The sequence below is a fragment of the Oculina patagonica genome, chromosome 8 (genome assembly GCF_052425735.1).
Source record: "Oculina patagonica isolate OP01 chromosome 8, crgOcupat, whole genome shotgun sequence".
Classification (NCBI taxonomy): domain Eukaryota; kingdom Metazoa; phylum Cnidaria; class Anthozoa; order Scleractinia; family Oculinidae; genus Oculina; species Oculina patagonica.
In genome coordinates, this window is record NC_135765.1 from 20,236,179 (window position 1) to 20,253,182 (window position 17,004).

The following is a 17,004-nucleotide window of genomic DNA, read 5'->3' on the forward strand; positions in this document are numbered from 1 at the left end:
GTCGCTACCAACGTCAGCCCCTCTCCTCACCTTGACATCCCGAAGGGATCTCCGCCACTTTCCATTGATCAGCAGATGATCAATTTGATTTATATCCCTGCCATTTGGAGAACACCACGTGATTTTATGGATTTCCCGGTGCGGGAAAAGGGTGCCTCCTATCACCAGGTCATTTGTTGTGCAAAACGCGACAAGCCTTTCTCCATTTTCAATGATGGTTCCACATCCATGCCTTCCCATCACCCTGTCACTGCCTGAGTTATCAGCACCAACTTTGGCATTCAGGTCTCCCATGATGATGATAAGATCTTGCATTGGTACTTGCTCGATTTCTGCCTGGAGCCTGAGATAGAAACTGTCTTTCAGATCATCTTCACTATCATTGGTCGGAGCGTAACATTGAATCAGGGTTATGTTGTTGTCTCCCTTTCAGCCTGGCCTTTATGATGCGACTATCAATAGGCTTCCATTCCATGAGCGATCTTTCTGCTCCTTTCTTCAGGATAATCGCCACACCCTCACGATGTTGTCTATCGTCTCGCCCAGAGTATAGGACCGTTTCACACGACACTGTCTTCATTCTCCCTGTCCCCGTCCATCTACTTTTACTAACACCCAACACATGTAATCTACACCTTCTCATTTCTGCTAAGACCTGAGCAAGTTTTCCGGTTTCGTACATAGTACGTACGTTCCAAAAACCAAGCCTGGTCTTGGTTTTTGCACTCAGCACTTCCAACTTTTTGCCAGTAGTTTCCTTCTGGCTTTCACCACTGGCAGTCATACGGTTTGGAGACCTTGGAAGGTCTGTGTGCAGGTTGTTGGTTTACTTCGTTGCTGTTTCCGTAACAAGGAGTTTTTACGGGATGAGGTTGTTAACCTCAAGCCCAACCCCCATACCTGGAGGGCTGTGGGACTGACTTTAGTCTGGACCCTACTCCTTGATCTTTCCGGCTTGAGAGGCCCTACCAGGGGTGTAAACACCCCCGCCGGCATAGCTCTTGGAGTCATTGGGACGCACAAGCCACTCAGCCACGTCAAGGCAACAGTCCCAGTGAGTGGCGTTCTATGCAAAACAACAACAAAAAAGAAAAAATTCAGGCTATACTTTTTACAGAACGATGTAAATTTACAGAAATTTTTATTCAGATTTGAACACTGCTTTTAGTATCCGACTACAGGGTGGTACTGAACTGACAGACCAAATAAATGCCTTTAAACAAAAGCATGATTAGCGTTTTTCTTTCAAATTTTTAAACTTTACGCTTCCTTCAACTCAAGGCCGCCGCCGAAGTTGTTTCAACAGCTTAACGCAAACTATATATAAGGATTTAAAAAGATTTAGAGTTTTGGGGTGGTATTGAGAGTATACTTGACAACTTGGGAAGATATTAGGTCATTTTGCACGCATTGTTGTCTCTTCAGCAAGATACATTTTTAATATTTTGCCCCTTCGGGCCCGCCGCAACGTCTTGAAAATGAGAAAAATAGTCAGTTTTCGAGCCGCTGTCAAATATTTCTTTCGCATTAAACACCGATAACTTTTATATCAATTTGTTCATAAACATTTCTAGATTTCTAAGAAAGTAGCAACTTTTCCCCCGATTTATCTGGAAATGCGAAATCAAGGATATAATGATCACTACTAATTGTAATTGGCATCGAACGAAGGTTGAAAAATGCCCTTGGTTTAGAAGCGAATATTTCAATTTCAGGACCTAGCTGATAACTCTACTCTACACAGCCAAAAATGGTTGTCCTTTATCGGCTAAAACATGCAAAATCACATGTACGATTTCGGTGTTTCAAAAGCTATGACCATTTGTATTAGCCTGGAATCCGCACATGTGCGAGTAATAACAACATTTCTGCTTATATCGTTGTTCAGTATTACTCGCACATGTGCTGAAACATGTGCTGTGGCAATCGAAATAGACAGGTCATTTATTTATATGACAACAGCAGCGTCCATATTATTGATTAAATTATGGCCTACACTAACCGAACTGGACAGAAAGCTTGCGTATAACAATAAGAGGTACAATCTTAGGTTATATAAGTTGCGTTCAAACTAATGCATAAATAGACAAGAAACTTCAAGCAGTTTAAAACCAGGCGGTTAATATTTGGCCACTTCCTTCCGTTTTTTGACTAGAAAGGCACATCACCGCACAGTCAGGAGCCCATTACCCGGAGCGTGCAACTTCCATACTTCGTCTGTAAAACGGCGTTTTCACAAGTGAAGTTATTTTAAGATATGATTTTCCCGCGAATTAATTTCGGATAGCCAATCACAAGCGATTTCATAATAGACTGTTAATAGGTAACTACAGTACCTCGTCCACCTGGGAAGTTAACATAGCGGATACATGGGGGGAAACTTTCTCGGAGCGTTCTGACAGCATTTCAAGCGATGATTTCAGTATTTCCTCACAAAGTATAGTAGCTAACTTCATGAGAAGCAGTAATTTTCGCGGGAAAGGCTTTGCTAAAAATAACTTTACTTGTTTAACACGATCGCCCCTAAGAACGACTACGTGGGAGGCTAGATGAAAACCTGAGCTTACCTCAGAATTTCGACACCCCTCCCGCGAGCTCGAGCGTCTATCAAGCAGAAAGCTATGTGAAATGTTCGGCGAGCACGAATGCCTGGTAAAACATTTTTCAAAAGGTTACGTCGCTAACTCAACTTAACAAGGTAACCATTAGGCAAAAGCACCATCGTATTTATAAACTTACTAAATTTGAAAGCTCCCGCCCAACAGATCTCAAACACGTTGCTCGTGTTCAATTTCGTTCCCATAATGCACTTCAGTTGTGAATCCACACAACACAGCGGACCTTTCGGTCAGCAGTTAGTCACCCACGTGGAGTAAATACGTTGTGTACCAATCACCGATGGGTTTTCGAAAGCCACAAGCCACCCGGCACCCGCCTACATGAAATTTTTGCGACAAGTTTTCTTTCGCAAAATTTCAGGAATTTAGAAAATTTTGTTAAAGATTTTTTATCAAATAAGCTGCTCCTTTTTTGTGACAAAAAATTGGAAAACCACGAAAATTTGATATTGTGAAAATTTCGAGTGATAATAAGCTGCTTAATAAGCTCCCATAATAAGATGGATGAGTTTAGAAGATACACGATAGAGCGGGAATCGCATGGGAAGGCGACAATTTATGGTATTTTCTACTTATTCGTATCAATGATAACTGTGGTGGGAAACGCATTGGTCATCTTTGCAGTTTGGAAAGACCCATTAAAGGTACTAAGAACATCGCCTACCAACTTCATACTCCTGTCGCACATTGTTGTCGCTAGCCCGATTTTATTGTTGGACTGATTAACGCGCTTGGATTGCTTCGTGGTTTCTCCGTATTGGAGCTATAAACAAAGACCCATGGTATTTCCAGTCCATACTTCTAATATTCACCATTGCTTTGCTAATAGTATCTGTAAGTCACGTATTATTTTTAACTTTAGACAGGCATTTTGCAACGCTCCTGCAAGACACTCGAAAGACACACAAGTCCGAGGGGTTATGTTCTGCGGCGGACTAATTTTTAAGCTAGGCGCCAGTCACTAAGTCAGTCACATGGTCTGAATTCAGATTTTCGATATCTTTAGGTCCACGCGCGCCTTTGAACTCAAATTTGTTTTCATGGCGCAAGCCAGCGTTTTTAACTGAAATCTTGACATTCCACTGATGAAGGGCTAAGCCCGAAACGTTTGGAACTTTTAACTATTTTAAAGGCACTTTCAACGCATTATACTTTTGTACTTTTACAAGTGCCACGCAGCACAAGGAAATTTTATTCTTCCATTGATCACTGCGTTACCCTTATCCAGCGGAAGAGGAACGTGGGGTGGAAGGTGGGCCCTGGGAACAAGCTTGCTGGAAAGGAGGAAGTTGCAGGATCGCAGGCAGAATGGTTGATGTGTATCAGTTTCAATTCTGTGTTTGTTATTTTGGTATTGCACTGAGGAATGCTCGCCGATATTACCTCACCTCTCAGACGTCCAACAGTAGCTAACAATAAGTGACATTATTAGCTCCATTTCTGCTCTTCTGCAGTAATGTCATTTGCGTGGCACCATCAAAACATCAGCAGGCTTCGCGCCGAGGAGTTGCTGCTGAACACTGGGAAAGATGGATCTTTTATCATACGAGACAGTGAAAGTATTACAAATGCACACGTTTTGTGTCTTCTGTAAGTATCCTCACACAGTAGAATTGACAATTTAAGTCCATGTATCGCGAGCAGCCACTAATAATCTGCATCATTAAGCTTTAGAATGAAATCAAAAACTGCGACAACCTTATCATGCCTAAGCTTAAGCTTACATCAGCTTACATTTATTAAAGCTTAATTAAGCTTAAACAATTATTAAGTTAACAATTTCATATGGCAAGTGTAAAATCATTTTTGTATCTTAAGGACATGTTTTATGAAAAACGTTGTTTTGGCAAACTGCATTTTCAGTTTCATTAACCTTCTCTGGTCAAATATAATAATAAATTATAGGACTAAGTAGGATTAAATAGGGCAAGCTCAAGTTCGTCAAATCTTGATTATAATACATTGTGGCCACTATCATTATGCCCACTGGCTGAGGGTTTACAGCTCGTTCAAGCAGGTCAAGTGAAAAGGAGTAGAGAGGCATAATGTAAGGCCTTAGTCCTCAGAATGGATCACCACTCTCATCCATGCATAGCTCTCACATGTCAGAGGTACCAAAAGGGTCAACTGTGGGAAAATTTTCAGGAGGACTGTTGAAAGGGAAATCAAGGTAAAAGGGCTATAATCCTCAGAGACAGAGGCAGATCAGCCTGGAAAGGGAGAGTTGAAAACACTGACCCCCGATCCGCGGACTACCCACTGACCCCCCACTCCACCTACGGTCACCTACGGACTACTCCGTTGACTACCCTTACGGAGTACCCTATAAAATGAAACAAATTTATGTTTACGGGGGAAAGAGACAAGAGAAACCTACCTGTGCCACTTGCACGATCGATCGAAACAGCCGCCATCTTGTTTACCTCGATCCAGTCCTTCTTGTTACAAACTCAAACGGGACTTCATCGGCTAGTACTAAAACCAGGAACGCCGGAATACTAAAACCCGGAACAGATAAAATGTATATCGTGTAACCCTTACAAATATAAAGAGCTAACCGTAAACAGGCTAACCGAAGTTCATAGTAGGCTAACCGATGAATAGTAGGCTAACCGAGGTGAATAGTAGGCTAACCGCAGTGCATAGTAGGCTTGCTATTCACTCCGGTTAGCATACTATTCACCTCGGTTAGCCTACTATTCATCGGTAAACCTACTATGAACTTCGGTTAGCCTGTTTACGGTTAGCTCTTTATATTTGTAAGGGTTACACGATATATATTTTATCTGTTCCAGGTTTTAGTATTCCGGCGTTCCGGCGTTCCCGATTTTAGTACTAGGCTAGTCCCGTTAGGACTGGATCGAGGTAAACAAGATGGCAGCTGTTTCGATCGATCGTGCAAGTGGCACAGGTAGGTTTCTCTTGTCTCTTTCCCCCGTAAACATAAATTTGTTTCATTTTATAGGGTACTCCGTAGGGGTACTCCGTAAGGGTAGTCCGCGGAGTAGTCCGTAGGTGATCCGCGGAGTGGGGGGTCAGTGGGTAGTCCGCGGATCGGGGGTCAGTGTTTTCAACTCTCCTGCCTGGAAACAGAGGGCTTCAGCCAAATTCACCATAAGGAGAGAATGAACAAATGATGATGACCAAGTCATGTTTGACTGTTTTAGTGGTCTTTGTAACAAAATTTATTGAAATTTGTTGACTCTTTTAACCATCTACAAATGCTGTGGGAAGGAGCATTTGAACAGAAAATCTCAGAATAACAGTGGAGCCAACCTCATTCCTGGGGTCTCTCTCTCCACCCTCTGGGGGGTGTGGAGTGAGAGACCCTGGGAATGAGGTTGTAGTGAACCCATGTTATCTGTGAGATTTTGGTGTGGGATCATAATTGCATTTAAATAATTTGTCAATTGATAAGGTTGATGTTTTTGTAGGCATGAAGGAAGGATCCATCATTACAGAATTTTGAGAAATGAAAATAATGGCAATTTTTACATGCAGGTCAGTTCAATCAGTGCTACTTTGTTACAGGCAGTAGATACCGAATGCGGTATTTTGGGATCATTCTGAATATAAATTAATCCTGTTTGGAAGGAGGTAGAACTTGCGAGTAACCCCCAGTACTTGCAAGTAACCCCCCCCCCCCTCCCCCGGGGTACTCCCATATATGGGCTGTAACTTTTTTTTTAAATTAATACTTTATTGACACTCAAAATAATACAAACAGAGTATATAACAGTTTTAAATAACATCAATGTTAGCAAAAATAAACTTAAATACACAAAGAACAAGGAAAAAATGATACAACATAGGAAACGATTGAAAAGCGGTAATTTTAAATATACATTAATGTATCGGCTGTACCTTTATGTGCCACAGGATAGGGTATGGTTTTTGAGGTTCTCAGTGCTTAAGTATGGTATCATTTTTGCTCCTTTTGGAATTATATTGCGTTCCCGGTGATCCTTAGACTTTAGATAGGGTACCTTTTTTATATCAGCTACAATAAACACCCAGCTAAATGAGAAAAAAGTATCTTAAATTGAACTATCTATTAAAGTTTTAGTAAAGCGATTTTATAAAGATTTGTGTTTTGCACCTGTAGTTAGCTGTTATTTGGGTCATCACAAAATGCTTCTCCTCCCGTTGAAAAGTGTGTCATTTTTTCGACGTTTTTGCTTGTTTACAAGCTAAAATGGTAGAATAGGGGTATATGGACAAGATTTGGAACCACATATTTGTAAACTCTCAAGGGACTTTTTTAATTTCTCAAGGGACTGTTTTAATTTCTCAAGGGATTACTTTCCGCTGTGGGTGATCACTTGCGATCTCGTGGAAAAAATGTGACTTGTCACATTTACAAACGTTATATAACAATTTTAAAAGTGACATGTCAGCTTTCTTATCTCAACGCACGTGTGTCTGAAAGGCGATCTATAAAAAGCGTCGCACAAACAATGGATTGCGTATCTAATGCAAAAACACGAATAAATAATCACTAGCACTTACATCGTTTAAAAATTACAAACGTCAAAAATAAACCATACCAAAAAACTCGCTCTTTTCAAAGATATTACTGAAGTTAAAACAAATGCAAGAGATGGGGGCTTCTTTTAGCTTTAAAAATTAGGCCAAATTTGGTCGCTACATGCATCATCAGCCTAGGTCGTTAGGGACGAGACCTCGCGTTGAGCCGTTGACAGCAATGTTGCATGAATCGGCTTTACAACATGCGATCGTATCTACGCAGGTCGAGTGGAATTTCAGTCAAAGACAGCAAAATTCTTTCGTATTTCATCTTCAAATATAATTCGAAAGCATTCACTGTATATATGGCTTTTGTTTAATCCTGGGTCTTGATATCCGACCCTCGCAGAGCCTAGACAAAACGCAGCTTGAGTGTAACGATTTGTTTATGCCGCAATTATATGCGCAATGTTTTCTCCGACAGTAGTCGAAAATATCCGTATTTTTTTTTCGTGCTTTTTCGTGGAGCAATCGTAACGATACGGCCTTGAACACATTGAACAGCGGTCTACCCGGCTATAACAATTCAAATATGGCGTCGCAAAAACAAAGCGTCGAACGCATATTTTGCTGTTTCATTTGCTAATTTCGCTGCCGTAATCGACTGCCTCGAAAGGTCCTTGCAATTTTAAAGTATAGAATTGTCAGATCTCGGTGAAATTTGCACTGTTTATTTGTGTAATGTTGAGGAATATGTGTATAAATACCCGGCATGGACGAGCCATTTTTGACAAAATTATATGGCTGCATTTCTGCGAAGACAGGAAATTGTTAAACTAAACTACAAAGAAACTGTAATGATAAGTTCGAAGAACAATGCACAGGATAAACCTTCGACTCATACTTCATGCAAAAACGTCGATATCTCGAAGAGACTTTGATTCAGTTTTGGGCTTTAAAAAGGGTATCAATTTTCTATCTCTTCATCCTTAAATAGGGTCATGGTTTAAGAACCTTCGTGGCACACCCCTATCTGAAATTTATGAGAGAATCCCCCCCTGGGGTAACACACAAGGGCATTTACTGGCCTCAGGCATACATTGTAGATTGTTGCGCACAAACCATTTAGGCCACTATGACTCTCGAAACTAAACTCATTTTTTTGACTTTTTTTGCTTGTTTACAAGCGAAAGTAGGAGAATAGCAGTTATGTGGGGCAAAATTTGGAACCACATTCTTGTTAACTCTCAAGGGACTTTTTTAATTTCTCAAGGGATTTCTTTCCGCTGTGGGTGATCACTTGCGATCTTGTGGAAAAAATGTGACTTGTCACATTTAAAAATGTTATATAACAATTCTAAAAGTCAAATGTCAGCTTTCTTATCTCAACGTACGTGTGTCTGAAAGGCGATCTATAAAAAAGGGTCTCACAAACAATGGCTTGCGTATCTAATGCAAAAACACGAATAAATAATCACTAGCACTTACATCGTTTAAAAATTACAAACGTCAAAAATAAACCATACCAAAGAAATTATTGAAGTTAAAACAAATGCAAGAGATGAGGGCTTCTTTTAGCTTAGGAGCGGTTATAAATTAGGCCAAATTTGGTCGCCATTCTATTTCATCATAAGCCTAGGTCGTTAGGGACGTGACCTTGGGTTGACAACAATGTTGCATGAATCGGCTTTACAACATGCGATCGTGTCTACACAGGCGGCCCAGGCGTGTTATGTGATCAATGTGAATATATAATTTTGTCGATTGCATAAGTCTGGTTCAGCCGTTTGAGACAATGTATGAGAAAGCTTCGAAATTTGCTCTAAATACTACATCTGTAAAGGAACTGAAATAAAATTGGCTTACCTCTTGTATTTCTTGCATTATTTTGCCTTCTCTGTGTTCCTAGGATGGGATTTAGGCCATTTAAGCGATTTTCTCTTTCGACGGTTTAGCCTTCCCTAAAGAAAAACACATAACACGCCTGGGCCGCCTGTGGTGTCTAAGCAGTTCGAGTGAAATTTCAGTCAAAGACAGCAAAATTATTTTGTATTTCATCTTCAAATATATAATTCAAAAGCATTCACTGTATATATGGCTTTTGTTTAATCCTTCTTAAGCCCACGAAAAAGCTGTCTTGATATCCGACCCTCGCAGAGCCCAGAAACGCAGCTTGAGTGTATCGATTTGTTTACGCCGCAATTATATGCGCAATGTTTTCTATAACAGTAGTCGGAAATATCCGTAGTTTTTTGTCCTGTTTCGTGGAGCAATCGTAACGATACAGCCTTGAACACATTGAACGGCGGTCTACCTATAACAATTCAAATACCGTATGGCGTCGCAAAAACAAAGCGTCGAACGCATATTTTTCTGTTTCATTTGCTAATTTCGCTGCCGTAATCGACTGCCTCGAAACGTCCTTGCAATTTTAAAGTATAGAATTGTCAGATCTCGGTGAAATTTGCACTGTTTATTTGTGTAATGTTGAGGAATATGTGTATAAATACCCGGCATGGACGAGCCATTTTTGACAAAATGTTATGGCTGTAATATTATGGGCCTCATGGCTCGGAGACAGACTTTACCTTTACCTTTACCTATTTCCTCTGCGAAGATAGGATATTGTTAACTGAACTAAACTACAAAGCAACTGTAATGATAAGTTCGAAGAACAATGCTCAGGATAAACCTTCGACTCATACTTCATGCAAAAAAGTCGGTATCTCGAAGAGACTTTAAACAGTACATGTAAATACATCCCAGTGTAACAGCAGCAAAGGATGCTGTTCTCCTTGTTCATGTATATTTTTGAAAAAGACAAATATATCAAAAGAAAGAGCTTTAGTTAGTAAGATAATCAGACAAAAGTTACACTGTACATGTACATCCTTTGTGGATATTATTTTTGGACCTTGCGTGTTAATGGTACTGCTCAGAGATCAGCATATAAGTGTTGATCAGTTTATACCACCGATTGGCCAATCACAATACTATGTACACTGGCCAACATCTGGAATTATTTATTTTTGGAAAATTATTTGGCGGGTTGCCCCTGTTGTACACTACAACGAAATTCCTAATTTGTATTTCACAGAAGACACAGATGTGCTCTATACATGTATATCTACCGGTAGTTTTTTAATATATGATTATTGAATAATTTATAACAAACTTTCTCACTAAAGGCAGTTCCTGGAGTATCAGCTCAAGCTTTCAGCAAGTTGGAACACCTGGTGACTTTCTACAGCCAAGGGCACCAGGGTCTGCCTTGTGAGCTGAGACAGCCGGCAATGTTAGAACAGGACAAGGATACTACTGATGATGATACAGGTTAGATGATGTGTGGTACAGAAAAACCCCACATAAAGTTTTCATAATTATAGCCCACTCCACAAAAGAACCTATTAAAGCTAACAAAGTCATTTTGAGTTAGGTTCTTATCAGTGGAGTGAATTAAGATCATCAACTGATTATATTTAGCTTAAGTACCTTGTTATATCTATTTCAAAGAATTGACTATGAGTTTGTTTGTTATGTTTTGTAAAGAACATACCTGCACTGTACTGCATTTAGGCATTATGGTATAAATGATTTATATTGTACTATGAGATGATATTTATATTATATTACAGCAAGGTGCCCAAAAGTGTGACCACTTTTAATTTATTCACATTCTTTCGTGCAGATTTAATCCAATCAGAAGTCAACTGCAAGCTATCCACGGCTTTTGATTGGATTAAATCTGCACGAAAGAATGTGAATAAATTAAAAGTGGTCACACTTTTGGGCACCTTGCTGTAAATGAAATTCATACATGTATGAAAATATAAAAACCTATTTTAAGAACCTTGGTAGTCCAAATTTGCTTAAAGTACCATTTATATAAAAACCTTTTTAGGCTAAATTAAAAAAATCCAGGTTCTTATACGCTGGGTGATACTATATGTCCACATGAAGGCAGCCTTTTAACTGACCACATTTGATTGAGCAAAATAATGAAGAAAATGGGTTTTTCAGTATTTTCCTCTGAAAAATAAGTTTTTGGAGCTCATAATGAAAAGAAATAACTCTAACAAATATTCCAAAGCTACTGGTTATAACTTACATGTATCAGTGAAAAGTGCTTTTGCATTTGGATTCTTTGACTGCTAAGACAGAATCCAAAGTTGGTAACTAGAAAATTTACATTTACCTCGTTGCAAGTGCCCACAGCTTGTGTAAACACTGAATGATCATTCTATCAAATAAGTGGATTAAAATTTGTTATATAAGCTGTTTTCATCAAGAAACATAATTGCCAACGAGTCAGGTCTTCTGGAAGACCAGAAGGCCTGACGAGGCGGCAGAACATAGAGCCGCGAGAAGATTTGTACATGTGAAAAAAATCTCAGAAACACTCCAAATGTGGAGAAATGTAAGTAATGTAATGTAATGTAAGGTAGATCGTGACGACACAATTCAGCACGTGCACACTTTATTGTAGTTTGGCCAATCAGCGCGCTACTAATTTGTTCAGCACGTGCATGAGTCATTGGCAACTAAAATTCCCAGACACGATGCGTCTCAGATAACAAAGAGGTTTCAAATCTGTTCGCTTCAAAACTGCCAAAATTGCCGAACTAGAGATTGAAATACGAAAGAAACGTGAATTAAACTTTGTTTAGACTTTAATTTCATTTAAGATGAAGGTAAAAAATTCATTCTAAAGCTTCAAGATTTCCAAAGCTTCGAAAATTTCGAAGTCATACAAATGTGCATGCGTAATTAAGTTAGGTCTGGCAAAGTAAACAACACAGATTTTATCAATCATAAGAGAGTTTTATTTCGTTTCTCGAATTTATAAAATAAATTCCCTATACTACATTTTTTTCCTGGATACTTCGGCGTTTTTTTCCTCGGGAAACAGGGCCTTTAATTTTCCTAAAAGCTGGTTGCCCGAACGCAATTTGCAGTGTCTCAACAACAACAAGCAACAATTCAACGTGATATTTGAGACATCACGCATTGCGCGTGATGAATTATTCTCGGAATATTAATAAAATAAACTTGTTCCATCTTTGGCCACAAACTTGTCCGACCAGGCTTTTACCTTTTAAAACCTCAATTTTTTTAATACTTATGTGCTGAATGGATTGAACTGCAGTGTGGAAAGTTTGAAATGCTTTGTTTTGGCCAAATCTTTGTAAAAGTTTTCTTTTTGTTTCGTAATTTATTTTTCGTGTTCAGTGGCTCATAGCCACTTTGATTAAGACCTATAGCTGGACTTTAAAACAGCGGAAACCTTTCCAAAATAGCGGCATCGGACAACAATGCAGGCTTGAAACTCGCAAATAGCATAAAGTTTACAAGATTTCGCACTAAATCTTCACTACTTTGGTATTATTTTAGAACTTTTTGTTAGCCTTCATAAAATCGCATTTTATTCCATAAACATTCAAGATTTTTAAAGAAAACGCGCAATGTTTAGTGATCGATTAAAATCATAAAGCGTCCCGTTGTACTCGTTGGCATTTCTACCGATAGGTATCACTAGTTATATCAAAAGGTAATACAATGCAATTATTAAGAAGCAATTTTCATTTTCAAGATTGTGGAAGGTGTAGTGGCCTATTTGTTAGTGCCGGGGCACTGTGTTACAAGTGTTCTTGGACAAGACACTTGAACTGTTCAATTTAATGGTGGGGGAAACCCTGCAATGGACAAGCATCCCATCCAGGTGGAGCTCCTATAGTCACCATGGAAACTGGGATATGCTCCATGCTGATGGACCATTAGGCTTTTATGCAGACTCCACTCCTTTTGTTTTTTTATTTTCAAGTTTGTTTTCTGGCAAATACTTGATACTAGTAATTAAAAGTGAAGTGGCCTAATAATTCATCACGCATTGCGCGTGATGAATTATTCTCGGAATATTAATAAAATAAACTTGTTCCATCTTTGGCCACAAACTTGTCCGACCAGGCTTTTACCTTTTAAAACCTCAATTTTTTTAATACTTATGTGCTGAATGGATTGAACTGCAGTGTGGAAAGTTTGAAATGCTTTGTTTTGGCCGAATCTTTGTAAAAGTTTTCTTTTTGTTTCGTAATTTATTTTTCGTGTTCAGTGGCTCATAGCCACTTTGATTAAGACCTATAGGACTTTAAAACAGCGGAAACCTTTCCAAAATAGCGGCATCGGACAACAATGGCTTGAAACTCGCAAATAGCATAAAGTTTACAAGATTTCGCACTAAATCTTCACTACTTTGGTATTATTTTAGAACTTTTTGTTAGCCTTCATAAAATCGCATTTTATTCCATAAACATTCAAGATTTTTAAAGAAAACGCGCAATGTTTAGTGATCGATTAAAATCATAAAGCGTCCCGTTGTACTCGTTGGCATTTCTACCGATAGGTATCACTAGTTATATCAAAAGGTAATACAATGCAATTATTAAGAAGCAATTTTCATTTTCAAGATTGTGGAAGGTGTAGTGGCCTAATTGTTAGTGCCGGGGCACTGTGTTGTGTTCTTGGACAAGACACTTGAACTGTTCAATTTAATGGTGGGGGAAACCCTGCAATGGACAAGCATCCCATCCAGGTGGAGCTCCTAGTCACCATGGAAACTGGGATATGCTCCATGCTGATGGACCATTAGGCTTGTATGCAGACTCCACTCCTTTTGTTTTTTTATTTTCAAGTTTGTTTTCTGGCAAATACTTGATACTAGTAATTAAAAGTGAAGTGGCCTAATGGTTGTCTGAGTTTGTGGGTTTAAGCCACAGCTAGGGTTACTGCATTGTGTTCTCGTGCAAGACTCATTATCTCACATGTACAGTGCCTCTATCCACATGATGAATAAATTGGTACATGTACAGGCAAGGTTAATGTGTGGGAGGAGGGTAACTCTTTGATGAACAAGCATCCCATTTAGGGGAAGTAGAAATACCCCTCTACTCCCAGTTGTTTCTTGCTACAGGTTTTATAAGTTTTGACCAGTAGCATGGGACACTTTGACCTGATACAGACTTCTCCTTGATATGCAACCTCTTGTTTTTTGACAAGTGCATTAGAACTTGAAATAGTTAACAGTCAAATTGTAAAAGGATTTAAGGTGGCTTGACCCAGTTTTTTTCTAGCGAACATGTATCAACTTTGAAACCCTTTGGAAGGTGACCAAGCATTGTCAATAATTACGCGTGGTGCACAGGAATTCGATGTTGTGCTCAACTCGAAACAATAGGAAATCCCAGAGCACAAAATTATTCAAAACTACAAGATCGCTTAATATTTACTCAATTATGCGTTTTTGTTAGACAACCTTAGGAGTTTTCAATGAGCATCAAATTCAGGGATTGTGTAGTGTACTGATCAATTGCCACCCTGAAAAATTCAAATTCATCGACGAGTTTTAAACTAATCGCTTTTTTTGCGAAAGTAGGCGTAAAATTGGTAAATAGAGCTAAACATTGAGCTTCACTACGATTCATGTATTTCATATTTTTTGAAATCGCGCAAGTCTTCCTACTTCTTACGGTTTGGATATCGGATATGGGACATTTTTAAAAGGAATGAGGGCTAAAACCTCTCATTAAACATCAAAAAAGAAGCAAATTTCTCTATATGAAGTCTTGTCTTTATTTTACGCATAAATTATCCATCTAAAAAGAAATTCCAAGATATTTCAAAATTCCTCTTGTAGATTTCGATGAAACTTCGCAGAGCTGAAGGAAAACACCCAAGGTATACGAAGCATGGAGGATCTCAAGAGAAAATGCGGTTACGGGCTAAAATTTCGATTCAGAGCAAAAACCTGTGTGACGTCATTGTCACGTGATATTCATTCCGATCTCCCAGAAATTCATATCATATTGCAGTTCAGTCTATGTGTAATCCATGTGATATTTAATAGTGGATATGTCATTGACATTAATTCCCTTAAGTATGAGGGTTTCAAAGTTGATAGGTATCGCTAGAAAAAAACTGGGTCAAGCCACCTTAACTGGACGGTAGAGAAGTGTATTTTTGGAGTGGGTAGTATCGAAAACGAAGACCCCGAAAACGAAGACCTAAGACCTAAGACCCATACGAAAACTAAGACCCGTACGAAAACTAAGACCCGTACGAAAACTAAGACCCATACGAAAACTAAGACCCGTACGAAAACTAAGACCCGTACGAAAACTAAGACCCATACGAAAACTAAGACCCATACGAAAACTAAGACCCGTACGAAAACTAAGACCCGTACGAAAACTAAGACCCATACGAAAACTAAGACCCGTACGAAAACTAAGACCCGTACGAAAACTAAGACCCATACGAAAACTAAGACCCATACGAAAACTAAGACCCGTACGAAAACTAAGACCCGTACGAAAACTAAGACCCGTACGAAAACTAAGACCCATACGAAAACTAAGACCCATACGAAAACTAAGACCCGTACGAAAACTAAGACCCGTACGAAAACTAAGACCCATACGAAAACTAAGACCCGTACGAAACGAAGACCCGTATATACGAAAACGAAGACCCGGCCAAAACCAGCGTTACCCAGAGTTGCGTGACATTAATAATAATGACAGAATAATATTGAAGCAGACTGAGCGTACTGAGAACGTACTACTGATCAAAAATCTAGACTTGATCGAAAACTAAAACCTGATCGAAAACGGTTGCTGCGTCATAGAAGAGACAGCCAAAGTCTCCAACAGTAATGCACCGTATCGAAATCTTAACGCGCACAATACTTGCTTCAATAAACTTCGCTACCCGATTATTATTTCTCGCTTTACATCCGCGTAGAAGGGTGCGGAGAGGGGGGGGGGGGATTGTGCTGGGATGCTCTCCAATGATGCCTTTAGAGGCCATGAGTTGATTGAAAAGGAACAGCATCTTTTCATTCCGTTTACTATTGAAATAACTGTAGCGTTCCATTTGTCAAAAAATTCTCACCGAAAATTCCATGTAAATGGAAAGCGCTCGTTGATTTTCGATTTCAGTAGTACGTTCTCAGTACGCTCAGTCTGCTTCAATATTATTCTGTTATTATTATTAATGTCGCGCAACTCTTGGTAACGCTGGTTTAGTTTTCGTACGGGTCTTAGTTTTCGTACGGGTCTTAGTTTTCGTATGGGTCTTAGTTTTCGTATGGGTCTTAGTTTTCGTATGGGTCTTAGTTTTCGTACGGGTCTTAGTTTTCGTATGGGTCTTAGTTTTCGTACGGGTCTTAGTTTTCGTATGGGTCTTAGGTCTTAGGTCTTCGTTTTCGGGGTCTTCGTTTTCGATACTACCTTTTGGAGTGTGCATTTTATGTTTCATGTTTAAACAGTCACTTTATAACAGAAAACCATAAAAATTAATTTACATTAAAATATTACCATATCCCGCTAGCTGTAATTTACTTTAAAAATCTCGATGATTTGGTAAGTGTGGAATGCAATATGGAACAATTGAGAGTATGATGTTTTATATATGTATGTTCGTGTTTATTTGCTTTATTTTACTTTCGGAAAAACTGTTCACAGGCTACTTGTATTCTTTCCCAGGTGTTCCTTACGCTAATCTTTGCAAACGTAACACGACACTTTTGTTCGCTTGTAACAAAATGCTTTTGTCTTCCTTGAAAATGCCATAACATGAAACTTTTGTTTTTTGTTTGTTTTACGGCGGCATCGATGACATTTGTTTAACCCTTTAACCGGCAATCGTACATATGTGTACGAAAATCACCAGCAGTGATTGAAAAAACTCTAGCTTTTACATATCTGGGCACATGATAGTAATGACTGCTTTTTATGGCAAAGTGATAATTGTCATAGCTTTAAAAGCCAACTAACTGACTACAACTCTTGATTTATGTTGCATATGGTTGTTTGTTCAGCAGCAAATCTGAAAATGCCCGTTTTCTACGTAACAGGACAACAAC

At 39.0% G+C, this 17,004-nt stretch overlaps 1 protein-coding gene across 3 annotated transcripts in view; it reads left to right on the plus strand.

Moving 5' to 3' along the window:
* The first annotated feature begins 3,635 nt into the window (after positions 1–3,635).
* Positions 3,636–17,004, plus strand: part of LOC144662187 (phosphatidylinositol 3,4,5-trisphosphate 5-phosphatase 2-like) — a 54,215-nt gene continuing 40,846 nt past the window's right edge. For 2 of the 3 annotated variants that reach the window (XR_013572412.1, XM_078522945.1), the window contains exons 1-3: positions 3,636–4,208; positions 6,053–6,119; positions 10,274–10,418. Coding sequence is in view for 2 of the 3 variants with exons in the window: in XM_078522945.1 (XP_078379071.1) it covers positions 4,075–4,208; positions 6,053–6,119; positions 10,274–10,418 (346 nt within the window). In the remaining variant the exon portion in view is untranslated. Of the gene's footprint in view, positions 4,209–4,265; positions 4,789–6,052; positions 6,120–10,273; positions 10,419–17,004 lie in introns of those variants that run through there. The other variant, XM_078522947.1, reaches the window with a different exon arrangement.